The following is a 16397-nucleotide window of genomic DNA, read 5'->3' as shown; positions in this document are numbered from 1 at the left end:
AGGCTCTCATTCAGATTTGATGGAGAAATCAAAAGCTTAACAGACAAACAAAAGCTAAGAGAATTCGGCACCACCAGACCAGCTCTGAAACAAATGCTAAAGGAACTTCTCAAGCGGGAAAGAGACCAGCAACTTGAAACAACCTTGTACATATACAGACTGCTATATCAAAACCTCATGGGAACAGCAAACCAAAAAACTACCATAGATACACACACAAAAAAAGAAAAAACAACCCAAATCAAAACTAAAGATGATCATCAAAACTAGATACCATTTTTTACATACTGGATTTTAAAACTGCAAATATTAAGATATCATTAATAATAGAGAAACACCAGTACTCACATAAATTATTAGACTATAAATTATTAGTCATTTAACAGGCAATCTAATATTATTTATTACTGTATACCCTATAACCCAGCAATTCCACTGTAGATATCACCTTAAAAAACACTATCATAAGTGCATTAAGAAAGGCCTGTGAAAGCCATATACAAGGAAGTTAACTGAAGTCCTATTTATAGCAATTTATAGTAAACTAGAAATAACCTAAATAGCAATCCATAAGGAACTGGTGAAATAGCTGTGGTATATTCACAGGAAGTAACACCACATCTAAGCTTAAAAGGATAAGGAAAATCTATAAGGTACTAACATGGTTTGATCGCCAAATCAAATTAGTAATTGAAAAATGTGTGCTCCAACGCAGGCATTCTTCAATAAATAAGAAAATAAAATAAAAGCAACACATATACACAAAGCAAAACTTACTGGATATTTTTAAGTACTTCTATAGACATTATCTATGGATATATAAACTAAAGCAAAGAAAATGATCTACAAACACTAAACTCATAAACGTTGACACTTCTAAGGAAGCGAAAGGCCCAGAAGAATATATACACTATGATTCTGTTTACAGAAACTTCAAAACAGGCAAAACTCAAGTACGGTATTAGAAACCAAGGTGGGGTTACACACTCCCTTCTGCCCCGAAGTAAGTATTCAAAAGAAGTACCAAGGGGCTTCCAAGATGTTGTCAGTGTTGTAGTTTGTGACTTAGGTAGAGGTTTCACAGACTTTTGCTAATTCTGTTAAGTATTTTCCCCTAGTCTATTGCTTATCATTCAATACTGTTTACAGTGTGATATATATATGTATGCATAAAGAAGTTGCTAAGTTCAATGTATTTGAATTTATACCTAATCTGTGGAGTGAACATTTTTGTTTTATGCCTTTTTCTGTATGTGCCATACTTAAACAAAAAATTAATCAACAATGAAGCACATAAGAACTAAATTCAGTTTACCTGTGACTTTTTCTTTCCTGGAACACATACTTTCACACTTTTCCCATTTATCAGAAGTGGTGTTGTTTCAATGTACTTCATGACTGCAGTAATTGCCTCTTTAAATTCCATTTCCAAGTAAGCCTAAAATGAAATGTATTCCACTTTTAGTCAAAAAAATCTTCCTTAAATGTCTCTGTATGACCTAATATAATACTTCTTTGTGGAATATAAAACTGAAATTACCCCAAGTCCTGGTTGCTTTCACCACTTTTTGTTTTGCTAAAGTGTAATTTGATGTTTAGGATGTTTTCACACATGAAATGGACACTTAACCTTATAGAAAGAATTTCTATACCATTACCAAGGTAAGAAGGAAGCATGGGTCCATGGCAGAATTATGGAACAATAAGAAATGGGAAGGAGGGCTCACTGAAAAATCGAAGAGAAGGCAGGATCTTGTCTAGCTGTTGTTAAGTCTGACCTTTTTAAGGGTTCTTGCAACAAAGAAAACAATACCAACTATGTTCCTTTGTCTTACCTCACAATTTTTTTACGTTCTGCTTAACCTAGGGTTTGTAGTTCTGGTGAACTCTACTATATGAGTTATAGGAATACGACTCATATGTAAAAAAATACTGTACAGATAAAATCATTTTTTAAAATATGACCTTACTGGTGTACTAAAGCAATGAATGGCAAACTATGGCCTGCCACTTGTTTTTATAAACAGTTTTTTTGAACACAGCCATACTCATTCATTTATATATTGAAGAAGCCACAACGAGGGGGCAGGAGGGGTGCAATCATGATAAAATCAAATCCCATACCCACTGGGAGGGAGACCTGTACAACAACAGAGTTGTATAACAGAGTTGAATAGCTGAAATCCTTTAACATGCAAAGCCTAAAATATTACCTGGCCCTTCACGGAAAAAGTGTGCTCTTCTAAAAAAACAGTGTGCTGTTTGAAACGATATAAAGCAGTATTTAGGAACATTGTTCATTCGAATCCAAACATTTACATAACTCAATTAACAATTGTGTATGCAGGAAAAGCAGCTAAAAGATCCAACAACAGTCTTTATAAAATAATGACTTTAGGGCCTCCCTGGTGGCACAGTGGTTGGGAGTCCGCCTGCCGATGCAGGGGACGCGGGTTCGTGCCCCGATCCCGGAGGATCCCACGTGCCGCGGAGCGGCTGGGCCCGCGAGCCATGGCCGCGGGGCCTGTGTGTCCGGAGCCTGTGCTCCGCAACGGGAGGGGCCACAGCAGTGAGAGGCCCGCGTACAGCAAAAAAAAAAAAAAATAATAATGACTTTATATGGATTTTAGAACAGACTAAATGACTCACTTCCTTTCTATATGGAACAATCAGGACATCATTAACTTTTCCAAATGGTTGAAATATTTTTCTAATATCTTCTTCAGTACAGCCATCCTCTGGTAATTCAGATATAAGAAGAACGGGACCATAATGTGAAGACTGATCTTTCCGAAGCTTTTTTTGGGATGAAAGAAAATTAAACCAAATTAAGTGACAAAGTACAGTAACAATAATTCCCAATATAATTTCCTCTACCACTAATCTTAGTCCTTTAAGCAGTCTTTTCAACATATTTTTAGCATATTTGAAAAAATTTCAAAGGCCAAAGAAAAGTAGTAAGAAATATGTTTTACATTTTACCACTCAAACCCAACAGTGGTCAGAGTTTATGGGTAACCAATCACAGATGCTCTTTGCTGTTTAGAAGCATTTTGTAACAAACAAGACCTATGAAATGAAATGGTCCAGAACTATTAAACAGTATTTTTCTACATGAATCTGCATGGCACATCACTAGTGAAGCTGAAATTATAGCTTTATTTACTCTGTGTTCTAATAATTAAAAATGTTATCTAGATAGGCGTAATATTTTTAAAGATTTATACTACATACAATTTGAATATATTTTATCAAATTTGCCACCTATGTTAAAAACTGACTCAAAAAAAAACTTTTTAAAAGTTCCACTGCCACCATCTAGAAGTCTAGAAACAAAATGAAAGAACGTTACAGAATAATTAAGCCTCTTCGAGATTAACTCCCTGTACTCAACATTTCTTCCTAATTAATGCTCTTCAAAATCCTGTAATTGCAGGTTGATTATTTTAAGTTTATCCTTCTAAATATAAGCTCTCTGGGGCAGGGAACTGTAGTTGTTCAAAGTTAAGACAATGTTAAAAGCAATGTATACCTAAATACTTGAAGACTTGTTATTATTACAATATAATAAACATTTGAAAATCTGGCCTATCGGGAGTTACTCTGATACTCTCAGGATGCTTTATATATTATCTGCTATAATAGTAATTTCATTAACATATACAATAAAGCAATACCATCATAATACACCAATAAGTTAGTACTCAGAAAAGAGACTAGCATTCTACACTGGACAATGAAGTATTTAACTTATGAACTGTACTGCAAAAAGTACAAAACAGATTAAAAATGACCAATTCTCAGCAGAGACTCACTAATAACTTACTAACAAAGATTATAAAACCTCATTAATGCTGCTGATTACATCCATTTCCCCAATCAGGGAGCAAAACTTATCACAAGGATCTGTTTTTGTGTGGTTAGCCAAAAACACCAAACCGTCAAAATGTTCTCACTTTTGACGTATCAAATGCCAAACCTCTAGGATTTGTAATCTACAGGACTTTAATTATTGGACTTTTATTATATTCAGGAGAAACCAATAAATATTCCATATCAATACAACAAGTCACAATTTCAAACTTTTGGAAATATGAAAATTAAAAATTCTGAAAACTTTGTTTTCTCTTTGTCATATTAACAAATGTATGCACACACTTCCAGTAACAAAGAACCACTGACCTTACGTTGTAGAGAAACAGCTTTATCAGACACCTGTTTACTTTCTGGTGAGGTGTCATCTTCAAGATTCTTTGATTTGTAACGAGTACAATGTCCTATATTTGAATCACTCTTTGTAGAGCTCGTAGATTTAACTGACAGCCTTGCTCCACTGACAGTTTTAAGTTTTTGTGCTGGTGAGTGTCCTTTATCAACTGCTTCAAGATGTTTCTGTTTACTGAATTCTGACCCATGCCCAGACCGTTGTATTACATCTTCTAATGCTTTTTTTCTGTCTAGTAAAAAGGACATAAATACTACTTCAACTGAAAAGAACTTAAGGTAGGAAACATCTCATCACATTATAAAAAAACAAAAAGAATCATCTCTCAACTGTCCAGATATTTATCACATTGAGCTACTGTTAGGCCAAACAGGTGGCAAACACACACACACACAAAATTATTATTCTTTAATTCTTCACTCAAAAGTGAAGATGTAAAAACATGAAGATCCCTTATTCAGTGAGCTTCTCTTATACCAGTGGTACTCCAACTTTTGGTTTCAGTACCCCTTTATACTATTAAAAATAGAGGACTCCAAAGAGCTTTTGTTTGTGTTCAATTTATCAGTGTTTACCATATAAGAAACTAAAATAGAATTTTTAAAATATTAATTCATTTAATAATAATAAACTCCTATGTTAATATAATAATATATTTTTATAAAAAACTTTAACTTCAAAAAAAAATTAGTTAGATGAGTAGCACCACTGTATATTTTCCAAACACTTTAATGTTGGGCTTAAAAAAAGTCTGAATTCTCGTATCTGCTTCTGCATCCAATCTGCTGGATACATTATTTCAGCTGAAATATTTAAAGAAAAATCCAGCTTCACAAAGACATGTAGTTGGAAAAGGAAAGACCTCACAGACCTCTGCAAAGATCTCAGAAAAGAATTATGTAAGAGCTATTTTCAGAAAGGTCACTAAACCAATACAAAGACACAGGTTGAAAATATGAATAATTTTTGAAATGTTTTAAATTAATTCACCGAAGACAAGTCTATAATCAATTACTAAAGCAAACTAAGATGTTTGTATATCCTTGGTTTTTAAGTTTGATGTTGGGTGGATAGATACAGTCTCCCACACTTCTTCTGATACATAATAAAGGGAAGAAGAAGGAAATAGGTTGGGATGTCGGTTGGATTTCATATAGAAATTCTAAAATTTAATAAAGTAGAACATTCCATTTCTTAAAAACCTTGAAAGTTTTAAAAAGAGCTGAGCCAAATACCTCAAAATGTCAACATTTAAAAAAATCTTGATGGTAGTATATAAGTCACCATTTCAAGCTTAATAGAAATAAAAAATTCAAACAAACAAAAAAACTAAAAAAATTTGTCAAAATAAGTACTTATTATTCACAACCATAAGTGTACCTGATGATCTCACTGATCTCCTTGATGTCCTTTCGGGGCTAACTGATCGATAGCATTTTGGACTAGCTCTAAATGGATTTCTCATTCGATACGGTGAACGGGATCTGGATCTGTATCTAGGAACGAAACGATGGCAAATTCTTGGACTTCGACTTCTTGGTCTGTATATATAACGTATTGGGCTTCGGGATCGACGGAATCTGTGACTTGAGCTTGATCTCCTAGAATGTCTAGGACTGGGAGAATGAGATCGTCTTCTTGGAGTTTCGTTTTCTTTTCTATTGCCTTCATTTCTACAAAGTGCAGGAAAAAAACACAAGATTCATCAATTTAACATAAATTTAAATCTATATTAAGTGACAGATTTATCTTCTTAAAAACAGACTATTAACAATGCCAAATTCTGATACCATGTATTTACGTAAAGCAAAAACCTGTTTGACATGATGCAATTCAGCCTTGTAGATGAGTAAGAAACAATCAGAGCAGATGATCACCTCTCTCATTGCTTAGATTCCTCTGTTTTGTTAATTTACAAAAGAATATCATCATCCATTTCTTGCAGTTTTCCTATACCACTATTATATCCAATTATGTTTTGAAAGTATTATATTACATGAAGAATTTAGGAAATGACTTACATAAACAAATGTTTTTCAACAATTTTTCCTGAAACATTATGCCATCCACAAATATTTCTTTGACTGTTGTACTTGTGTACCTACACATTGAACCGGGAACCCCATTCCCAGCCTTCAAATCTAAGATCCCACAAACATAAAATAATAATAAAAGTACAAAGTATTTTCAGAACAGACTTAAAAAAAAAAAAAGTTCACAGATGGGAGCTATCACACTGAAACTGGGGTAATTAAAGAAAGATTCATTGAGATGGTTGCATTTGCCTATTGTTTAAAAGTAAAAATGGTCAAAACAGGACTCTATTCAAAACAGTACCTTAAAAAAAAAGTACTTGTTTACTTTTAAAAGAAAATCAAATTTCAATAATACCACTATTAAAAAAAATAACTACCTTCTTGATGGGAGGATCTCAGGATTCCAATCGGGATACCTATTTTGAGAATAAACAATATTAATGAACAGTTAAAATAAGATTATAAGGCTCAATCTTTCCCTGCAATATATCAAGAGGACTGTTCAAAACCAAAGTTAAGGGAATTCCCTGGCGGACCAGTGGTTAGGACTCCGTGCTTCGTTGCTAAGGGCACGGGTTCAGTCCCTCGCTAGGGAACTAAGATCCCACAAGCCATGTGGTGCAACAAATAAATAAATAAAAATTTTAAAAATTTTAAAAACAAAAAAATTTTTAAAAAATTTTTAAAATTTAAAAAATATTTTTAAAAAGATTTAAAAAAGATAAAAAACCAAAGTTAACACAGTGATTTATTAGTATATTAAAATATGAATATTTTCTTCAAAGTAAAATATTTTGAGTGTCTAATTCAATAAATAAGGTATTAGGCAATTCAGGGAAAAGAAACACATTCCCTATACTTCAAAGGCCTCGACGTTTATTTAGGTAAAACAAGCAGTACACATAGAAGTGTTGAGAGGTATAGAAGAGGTATAAAACACAAGCTTAGGTAGGGGTTAAAGACAGTTCACCCACTTTGCAGAACTCCAGGGGACACCACTCTACAGAATAAGACATGAATAGTGCCCCTTACACTGTACCAAGTGCTCCTCAAGAGAGGATCTAGTGGGAGGATTCAGGGAAGAATTCAAAGAAAAAGGTTGCTTTTCAGGGGAACTAAGATCCCACAAGCCATGTGGCGAAAGGTCTGTTAATAGGCATGGATCAGGTTAGGTTTCATACAGTGGTGATACATAAAAGAAGCATTGGAGGCAAAACGTGTGTTCTATTCCAGGAACTGGTACGGCTGCAGGATGGAAGTGATGAAAAGCAATTATGAGGGGGAAAACCTGGAAAGGCAGCTGAGAGGCAGACTATGAACGTCCTTGAAATCAGGTTAAGGAGGCTGCACATAAGTAAAAGGCAACGGGGAACAATAAACATTTCTGAAATGAAGGGAACATAGAATGTTTTCAGAACAACTGGAAATAAATATCTGGGTTAAAAAAAAGATGAGGGCTGGGATATTTAGAAATCAGGCATCAGCTATACTACTAAGAATGAGTGAGATAAACAGAGAATAGAGTTTGTGGGGAAAAAAGAGGACTGAGGACAGAATCTTATGCACACTAACACTTAAGAGTAAAGCAGACAAAGATACACCAATGAAAGAGATTAAGGGTTAATTACAGAAAGAAAAAGTAGGAAGAGTAACATCATAGAAGCAAAAAAAAAAAAAAAGACATCTTTATCCTCATCTTTTCTAGATTTTCTGGACTCTTAAAAGTTAACTGGAAATGGTGATTAAATTAAATTATTGAATCACTGATGTTCAAAAATACAATTTCAGTAACCAAGAGGAGAACCAGGTAAGGAAATGAAGGCAGCAGACTCAACAAGTCACCTGGCAAGAAAATAAAGTGAGGTCAAAACCTTACTAAAAGTAAAGTGGTTTTTATTTGTTGATATTTGTCTCAGACATTGTTAGCAGGTTAACTCAAAAGCAATTCTCAACTCTCTTTTCCCATGCCTGCCTCCACAACAAAGGCTTAAAAAAGCTAAATATTTGCTTTCCCAGCCTCCTTAGAAGATAGCCAGTGATAGGTTCAAACCAATGAGACAGACATAGGTGCAAAACCACTGGCAGACTTCTGAGAAAGCTTCTGCCCACTTCTTCCTGCTTTAAGAGCAGACACGATGCATCTTACAACTATAATGTGACAAACTATGAAGGCAAAAAAACTTAACTTCAATCCAATGTATCTATCACCCAGCATCAACAATTGTTAAAACATGAACAATTTTGTTTCATCTACTACTACATTTTAAAAAACTTTTGTTACTCTGTACCATATAAGAAGATACATTTCTGGTCTCATGTTACTGTGTTGAAAAGCAAGACCTTTGGGAGTTCCCTGGTGGTCTCCTGGTTAAGATTTGGCACTTTCACTGCTGGGGCCTGGGTTCAATCCCTGGTAGGGGAACTGAGATCCCACAAGCCATGTGGTACGGCCAAAAGAAAAAAAAAAAAAAAAACTAAAGCAAGACCTTTGGAATCAAACAAAGCTGGGTGTAAGTGTAGGTATGCCACTTAATGGCCATGTATCTGAAAGCCAGTTACTTACTATGAGTAAGCCTTAGCTTTCTCTTATGTACAATGCTGGAAATATAGCTGGTTGTCGACACACAGAAGTCATTAAATTTCCAGAGCTTTCCAGTTCAAGAGTGGGTAACGATGTTTCAGATGTGAAATGATGTTTCAGATCTAGGTTAACTGCTAGAATACATATTCTTGTCTCTGCTGCCCAGAGCAGAAAGATAAAGCATACATACTATTCTGCAAATAGAGTTTGGACTGCCTGTATATTGCCTAACTAGTTTTTGTGGGTTTTTTAAAACATCTTTATTGGAGTGTAATTGCTTTACAGCAGTGTTAGTTTCTGCTTTATAACTAAGTCCATCAGTTATACATATACATATATCCTCGTATCTCTTCCCTCTTGCGTCTCCCTCCCTCCCACCCTCCCTATCCCACCCCGCTAGGTGGTCACAAAGCACTGAGCTGATCTCCCTGTGCTATGCGGCTGCTTCCCACTAGCTATCTATTTTACGTTTGGTACTAACTAGTTTTTTAAAATGTGTTTCAGAAGCATGATACATAAGCGATATAAACATAATGGTTAAGAACAAGGACCTAAGTAAACGACATTATCTGTATCCCAATGTGATGCAATAAGTATACACATCACCTATAAAGTTTTTCTGACAAAAATGTTCAACCTGAATTTAATGAAGAGGAAAAAAACCCAGAAAGGTGCAGAATGTGGAATATTCTAAGACAACTTTTGTGGACATTTCAGCAGTCAACCATTGTGAAAATATCCTCCTCAAAAGGATATTGGGATTGACATACATACACTATTGATACCATGTATAAAATAGATAACTAGTGAGAAACTACTGTATAGCACAGGGAACTCTACTCAATGCTCTGTTGTGACCTAAATGAGAAGGAAATCCAAAAAAAGACGGGATATGTCTATACATACAGCTGATTCACTTTGCTGTACAGTGGAAACTAACACAATATTGTAAAGCAACTATACTCCAATAAAAAAAATTAATGCTAAAAAAAAGTGTTAGGGGCGGGGTAGGCAAAGATAGTTATAAAGGCATTTTGGAAACAAATGGGAAAATTTGAACTTCTTCTATGTATTGGAAGGCATTATGAAATCATTGTTAATCACTGTGCTATACTGTGGTAATAACAGACAACCATTGCAGAAAAATTTCCTTATCCTTAAAAGACAGAGGTTGAATTAAGGAGTAAAGTGTCATAATGTCTGTAATTTATTTTCAAGTAGTTTTCAAAAACTATAATATTAAATGTGCATATAAAGATATAATAGATATGTCGAATGTTAATAATTGGTTAATAAAGACAAAGACTATATGAATGTTTATTATCCCTTCAACTTTTTTGCGGCTTAGAAACTTTTCAAAATAAAATGTTGAGAGAAAAAAAGGAGCGAAGATCCATGAGTTAGACAGATTAGTTGTGCCAATTATTTGCTGTTTTATAGTAGGGAAGTTGCCTCTCAGTTTCCCCACTGGTAAAATCACAAATAATCATTATACATATATCTCATAAGGTTGCTCTGAAGATTAAAGACACTGTGTAAAGCACTTAGAAGAACGCCCAGCACACAAGCATACAGCTCTTATTATTTATTATTTTTAATACTAAAACTTTAATGCACTGTATCTTTTCTCAAGTTAACCAATACTCTTATGTCATAATCCAGAAAGATCCAAGACAAAGAGAGAGAAGAGATAATCAGCCTTAAGAAAAGGAATAAGAACCTAAATATACATCAGCAGAGGAATGACTGAACAGATTAAGGTTTAGAAACACAATGCAGCTTAAAAAAAAAAAAAAAGAATGAAGTAGCATATATTTTGCCATGGAAAGATCCAAAGCACCTAATCAAATCTAACATATTTGTTAAATTTTTTTTTGCAATAGACAGAAAGCCATAAAGAAACTATTCAAGAGCATGTAACCTGAAAAAGATAAAAATGTAAAACAAGCAATGAAGTAGCAGGCATGGAAAGCACATGCTTTAAAAGCATCCTGGAGACTTCCCTGGTGGCACAGTGGTTAAGAATCCGCCTGCTAATGCAGGAGACATGGGTTCGAGTCATGGTCCGGGAAGATCCCACATGCCGCGGAGCAACTAAGCTCGTGTGCCACAACTACTGAGCCTGTGCTCTAGAGCCCATGGGCCACAACTACTGAGCCTGCGCTCTAGAGCCCATGAGCCACAACTACTGAAGCCCACATGCATAGAGCCCGTGCTCCGCAGCAAAAGAAGCCAGCACAATGAGAAGCCCACGCACCGCCATGAAGAGCAGCCCCCCGCTCGCCACAACTAGAGAGCGCCCACACACAACAAAGACCCAATGCAGCCAAAAATAAAAATATATATAAAAACAAAAAATCGGGGTCCTGTGTGCATTAAAAAAAAAAAAAGGCTTATCTACACAGAAGTCTTTAAATAGGTATAAATGCCATTTGATGTAGTAAATTAATGGCAGTGCATGTAGCCAGAATCCTCTTACTAGCATTAATGCCTACCTACAGCAACTAACTAACTCCCACCTAAATACCTTACCTTCATAAAAATGAGACATCCCATTGGGTATCTGTGGGAAAATTTGTGGCTTAGGAGAGATCTTCCACTTAAGTGGCAGTAAGGCCTATCCAATTCAAGTAACAAATTATCTACGCATGATAACCGATGTTTATGTGCACACATCTATACAGGTAAGCAACTCTACTATTAGTCTATACAATTAAGGTAGGGCTTATATCACACTTAACACATGACACCAACCGAGGTACAGTACCCTATTCCTGCAACCATTATAACTGGTTTAGAGATAGACAACCAACCCACAGTGAACCAAAAGAGTCAAACCAAGGACTTCTGCAGAATTTATGAGGAAAGAAGTGTTTTTATTTATTTTTTAACTCCTGGAATTGCTAGCTATACATATCGCTTAAGTCTGGAACTAAGGGGGTCACTTCGCTTTGTGGAGAAAAGTGTGCCTTTCTCCTGAGGCTAAAGCAGAAGAGAACAGCCAAGAAACGAAAATATTTCTGACACTCTGATTTTTGTTTGAGCATCTAATTCAGCTGTTCCTGAAACTAGAAATACTCCTTAAGCTTCCCAGTTAAATGAGCTAATAAATTTCCTTACTTTAAAAAACTAGTCTGAGTTAGGTTTATCACATATGACTAGAAGAGTCCTGAATAATCTCAAAAAATTTTGTTGATATTTTCATAAAGAACAACAAAACACCAAAACAGCTGCCACAAATCCATTTGCTCAAGAACATGTTATTATCATCAGTGTAGTGACCAGGAATTTGACACACAACTATATCAGCATATTTAATGATGTTAAAAGGAGCACAATTTTATGTAACTCCAGGTGATATTAGAGAATACTGTTAATATCACACTTTTCACCTTCATAGGTGCCCTGTCTTAAAAAAGGAAAAGGTCAACGAATTGAAGAACCAATGTTGAGGAAGCACCATATCTAGCCTGTTCATCTCCTACTTAAGGTTTTTTCTGAATATAGGTTCTAAACCAGGAGAGGTTTAGACCTGAAATTAAAGACTAGTGTTTGGTTTGGGTGGTTTTTAGTTTTTTATCCTTTGGGAAAGGGGTGGGGATGAGGGGGAAGAAGTATAGGAGAAGGGTAGACTATGTGCTCTGAAAAAGATAAACCGTCCCAAGGGAAGGCATGCCAGCAGGAATGAACGAATGATACTAAAGTTACCTACTGGGATTAAATTAGGAAGGAGTCAGAAGAAAGGATCATATTTAATTCTCTCCTTTGGGAAAAAGATTAAATATATTTTTATATGAATATTTCAAATAGACAATAGCTTTCTAAAAAAATTTTTTCTCCAAAGTACCACACTAAAGGTATTAAGCAGTCATACCTGAAACATTATTTATTTTGTAAATTTGCTACTTATAAAAAAGGAAAAAATTGTTCTTACTGTTGACGTAACTGTCGGCAGCTCTCTATATGAGTAGATGTATTTTGATGCTGAATCCAATCCTATTGTAAAAGGAGAAAAGTGCACAAATTAGAACATCCCTTATTTGACTAATGAAATTAGGCTTTTTAACGTGACACAGCATACTTTGTTTTATCAAAAATTAACCAAATCTAGTTATAAATACCATTTGGCTACAATAAAATTTTCACAAACAAAAATAAAAGGCCTCCAAACAAAAGCACTTAATACCAACTCACTGATACCATTTTAAAACATTTTAGTATAGAAAACATTTTTAAAATCATACCCACGGATACTCGTTTTGAAGTCAAATATACATGTAAACTTGGAGAAAATAAAAGCATGGATCAGAAATAGCTCATCTCAAATATAAAACACTACTACAGAGAACACCAAAAACTCTATAAATAGAATGGTATCATTCTATAAAATATAGTCTAAAACACAGTCTGTAAAATACAGTCTCAATGCCTTACAACTCTAAAATTGAAGCTAACAACATTAACAACAAAAAATCCTACCTCTTAGGCTAATACTATTCCAAACAAGGTACTCACTACGTATTGGCAAAGGATAAGACTAGTAAAAATATGAAAAAATGCTGCTGATCAAATCTAATTTATTTTCAGGATATAATGCAAAGTAACATCATTTCAAAGACATAATATCCCTTACATATAGAGCTTTACAATGAACAAAATGCTTTCTTATACATAACTTCATGTGTCACAAAGCTGCCCTAAAGTTACATTCCGTATCCATAAAAAGCTCCTGGAAGATACATCTGATTTTTTTTTTTAAAGGCAATACAGTTTTCAAAGATACAGTCTCCCAAATGAAACAGTTAGTTAAAAGCAATGTGTATATTACTCAATGTTTTATTGTTTCTCCAACATTTGGAAAGGCAGAAAACTTACTGAACAGTTCCATATTTTAATGCTTTCCTTGAGGAAAATGTTACTCATTTCCATTTCAAAAACATTTTAGTTTGTCATTGCCAAAGACGAACTAGAAATATCCAGAGTTAAAAACAACAGTTGACACTAATTTTGGAATCTGCCTTGTCGAGAACTATTTGAAAATAAGTGCATGCTATTTGCAATGCTCAGCAGCAGGTTATGACAAACCCTAAATTATTTCATTAAACCATGAAACTCATTGTAGATTGCAAAAAAGAAATGTCTGTATATCCTGCTCAGTGATACAAATATTTAGAAAGCTAGAAGAGATTGGCAGTTAAGAGTCTTTAGTACTGTTAAACCCATGTCTTGGACATTAACTGGATATTGTTTACATCAGACACACTGGCAGGTATCAAGTTGGGCATGATTTATTTGGACCATAAAGTGTTTTATTTGAATAAGTTGCCGATATTTAAAAATCCAGAGATTTCCAGCTTTTCTTGAAAAAATATGAAGATGTAATTAATACTAGACATGTATTTGATATAGCAACCATCAGGTGATGCTGACAGCTAACTTACTTAAGGCATACTCTCTCCAGTTCTACACACACACACACACACACACACACACACACACACACACCCTTTTAACAGGCCCGCTTTACTCACTGACATCACTCGCTTTTAAGCTCAATAAATATATGTACACCACCCCAATTTCTAGACTCTCCAGTAAGACAAGTGTCCAAGAGCAGTACTCCTCTCCAGAGAAAAAGTGATAATTATCTACTAAGCAGGAGATGCTACAAGGACTGGAGTGGGCCCAGAATCAAACTGTGAAAATACCTACCCATATCAGAGCTCACTCTCTACCCACCAACTATTTCAAAAATCTTCTGTCAGTATTTTCCCAAACTGAATTATTTCAGTCAAAAAGACATGGCTTCTAAACCAACTGTGACAGTCAAAAAGACGTAACTTCTAAACTAAGGTCGGCTCCTCCTCTGTCTGAAACCCAATTTAGAAAAAAAATAATTTCACAGTTTCTTGTTGTCTTTTTCAGGCTATAGTTTTAAAGACTCAGAGATGGGGAACATACTGTCAGATATTACTTAGCAAGAAAAAATTTGCAGTTGGTAATTTATATTTATTGGTTACATATTTATAATGTCAAATACACGCACACTTACAAGGCAGCAAGATATATCACAGAAACAAGAGAGGTAGTTTGTACTAGCTAAGTCCGTGTTCACAAATCCCTATCATTTGTCATCCAGTAGTGAAGAATTCATTAGTTAGATCCATTGTGTTGTTCTGACTATTAAAAGGTATCTGTTCATTTAAAATGGCAATCAATCTCTGTGAATTCTAATAATCATTAAATGATTTCTTTTCCTCTCTAATTTTTACTTTTATCATAGTAATCCATACTTTCACCAACTTACACTTGAATAACCAGGGAACTCTCGAATTAGGTGCCCTACCTTCTCTTCTCATTTCTATTCATCTTGTACCCATGTCAGATTTATCTCCCTGAAATACATTTTTAATGTGTTACTTCACGTATCAAGAACCTTAATTAGCTTCCTAATGCCTCTCACCCCAAGTCTAAACTCCTTAGGCTAGCTTTTCAAGGCCCCTCAAACTTACTGCTGTTGCTCCTATCTGAAATGTCATCCCTCCTTCCCTGGGTATATCTAAGCCTACTCATCATTCAAGACCCATCTTCAACCTACTCCATGAAGTTTTCCCTCCCAGACCACTCTAATCCAGACTTAGTGCAGTAGTCACTCAATTAGTCTTCTTTAACTAGAATACAGAAGTCTTCTGATGTCAGAAAGTATATTATACTTTCTAATTACATACTGCTAAATATACAAGTGTCAGTAAATTGATAATGCTAGCCTCAACTGATATAAATCTGCAATCAAGATAGAAATATTAAACATCTCTCCCCCTACAGCATATCTAAACAAGTTAATTATGAACCATTTGTTACCCTCCAATTTTTTAAAAATTCTTTAGGTGTATAATTTTTCTCCTCAGTAAGACTGTAAAAACTGCTTAGGAACAACATGTAAACTTTATATAGTTCTTTATTTCCATCCCAGCACCTAATATAGTCATGTACAAAACTAGTAATCAGTAAATAGTTACTGAATAAATGTATACCTTTTCTATTCACCAGATAAAAAATTAAAACATTTAAGATATTCTTCTTGGATTTATCATGACTAACTGAAAGTTCAAAATAAATGGAATACAGGGGACCTAACACTCAATTCAGTACTTAGGCCAGGACTACTTACAGATTTTAACTAAGTGCTATGAATTATTTGGAGATTTTTCAAGACTTTGCTATTGCTATCCCCTGTGATAGGGCAAGGCAATTATTATTTTATTAGAACTCAGCAAATATGGCTAAAATGAGGTAGAATGCTGATTTCCTTTGTTGGCGTTAACCTTTATGACAAAAGCATCAGTTTTAGGTATCAGATTCTTGTTGGCTGAAACCTGGTGAGTGGGTAATAGAAAGACAATAAAAGGGCAGCACTGGAAGGAGAAAAAACAAGAGAATTAACACCGAAAGACTTTTAAGCCTATTCAAAGTATATAACCAATGCTATGGCCTTGAATCAAAGGCCAATCATGGGCCTTTTCCCCATGGGAAGTACATTCCTTCCTGACCACTT

The 16397-nt window shown here is 34.8% G+C and overlaps 1 protein-coding gene across 4 annotated transcripts in view; it reads right to left on the bottom strand.

The window, feature by feature from the left end:
• The window catches only part of ZNF638 (zinc finger protein 638), a 69949-nt gene that overhangs the window by 51205 nt on the left and 2347 nt on the right, over positions 1 to 16397 (bottom strand). For 3 of the 4 annotated variants that reach the window (XM_060117058.1, XM_060117056.1, XM_060117057.1), the window contains exons 2-7: positions 12777 to 12838; positions 6639 to 6677; positions 5606 to 5898; positions 4183 to 4457; positions 2650 to 2796; positions 1316 to 1438 (exon numbers count right to left, since the gene is read on the bottom strand). In XM_060117058.1, the coding sequence (XP_059973041.1) occupies positions 1316 to 1438; positions 2650 to 2796; positions 4183 to 4457; positions 5606 to 5898; positions 6639 to 6677; positions 12777 to 12838 (939 nt within the window). The remainder of the gene's footprint in view (positions 1 to 1315; positions 1439 to 2649; positions 2797 to 4182; positions 4458 to 5605; positions 5899 to 6638; positions 6678 to 12776; positions 12839 to 16397) is intronic. The other variant, XM_060117055.1, reaches the window with a different exon arrangement.

Source organism: Mesoplodon densirostris, chromosome 14 (genome assembly GCF_025265405.1).
Source record: "Mesoplodon densirostris isolate mMesDen1 chromosome 14, mMesDen1 primary haplotype, whole genome shotgun sequence".
In the NCBI taxonomy this organism is placed as follows: domain Eukaryota; kingdom Metazoa; phylum Chordata; class Mammalia; order Artiodactyla; family Ziphiidae; genus Mesoplodon; species Mesoplodon densirostris.
The sequence above is the reverse complement of the archived record's forward strand: the minus strand, read 5'-3'. Positions and strand labels throughout refer to the sequence as shown.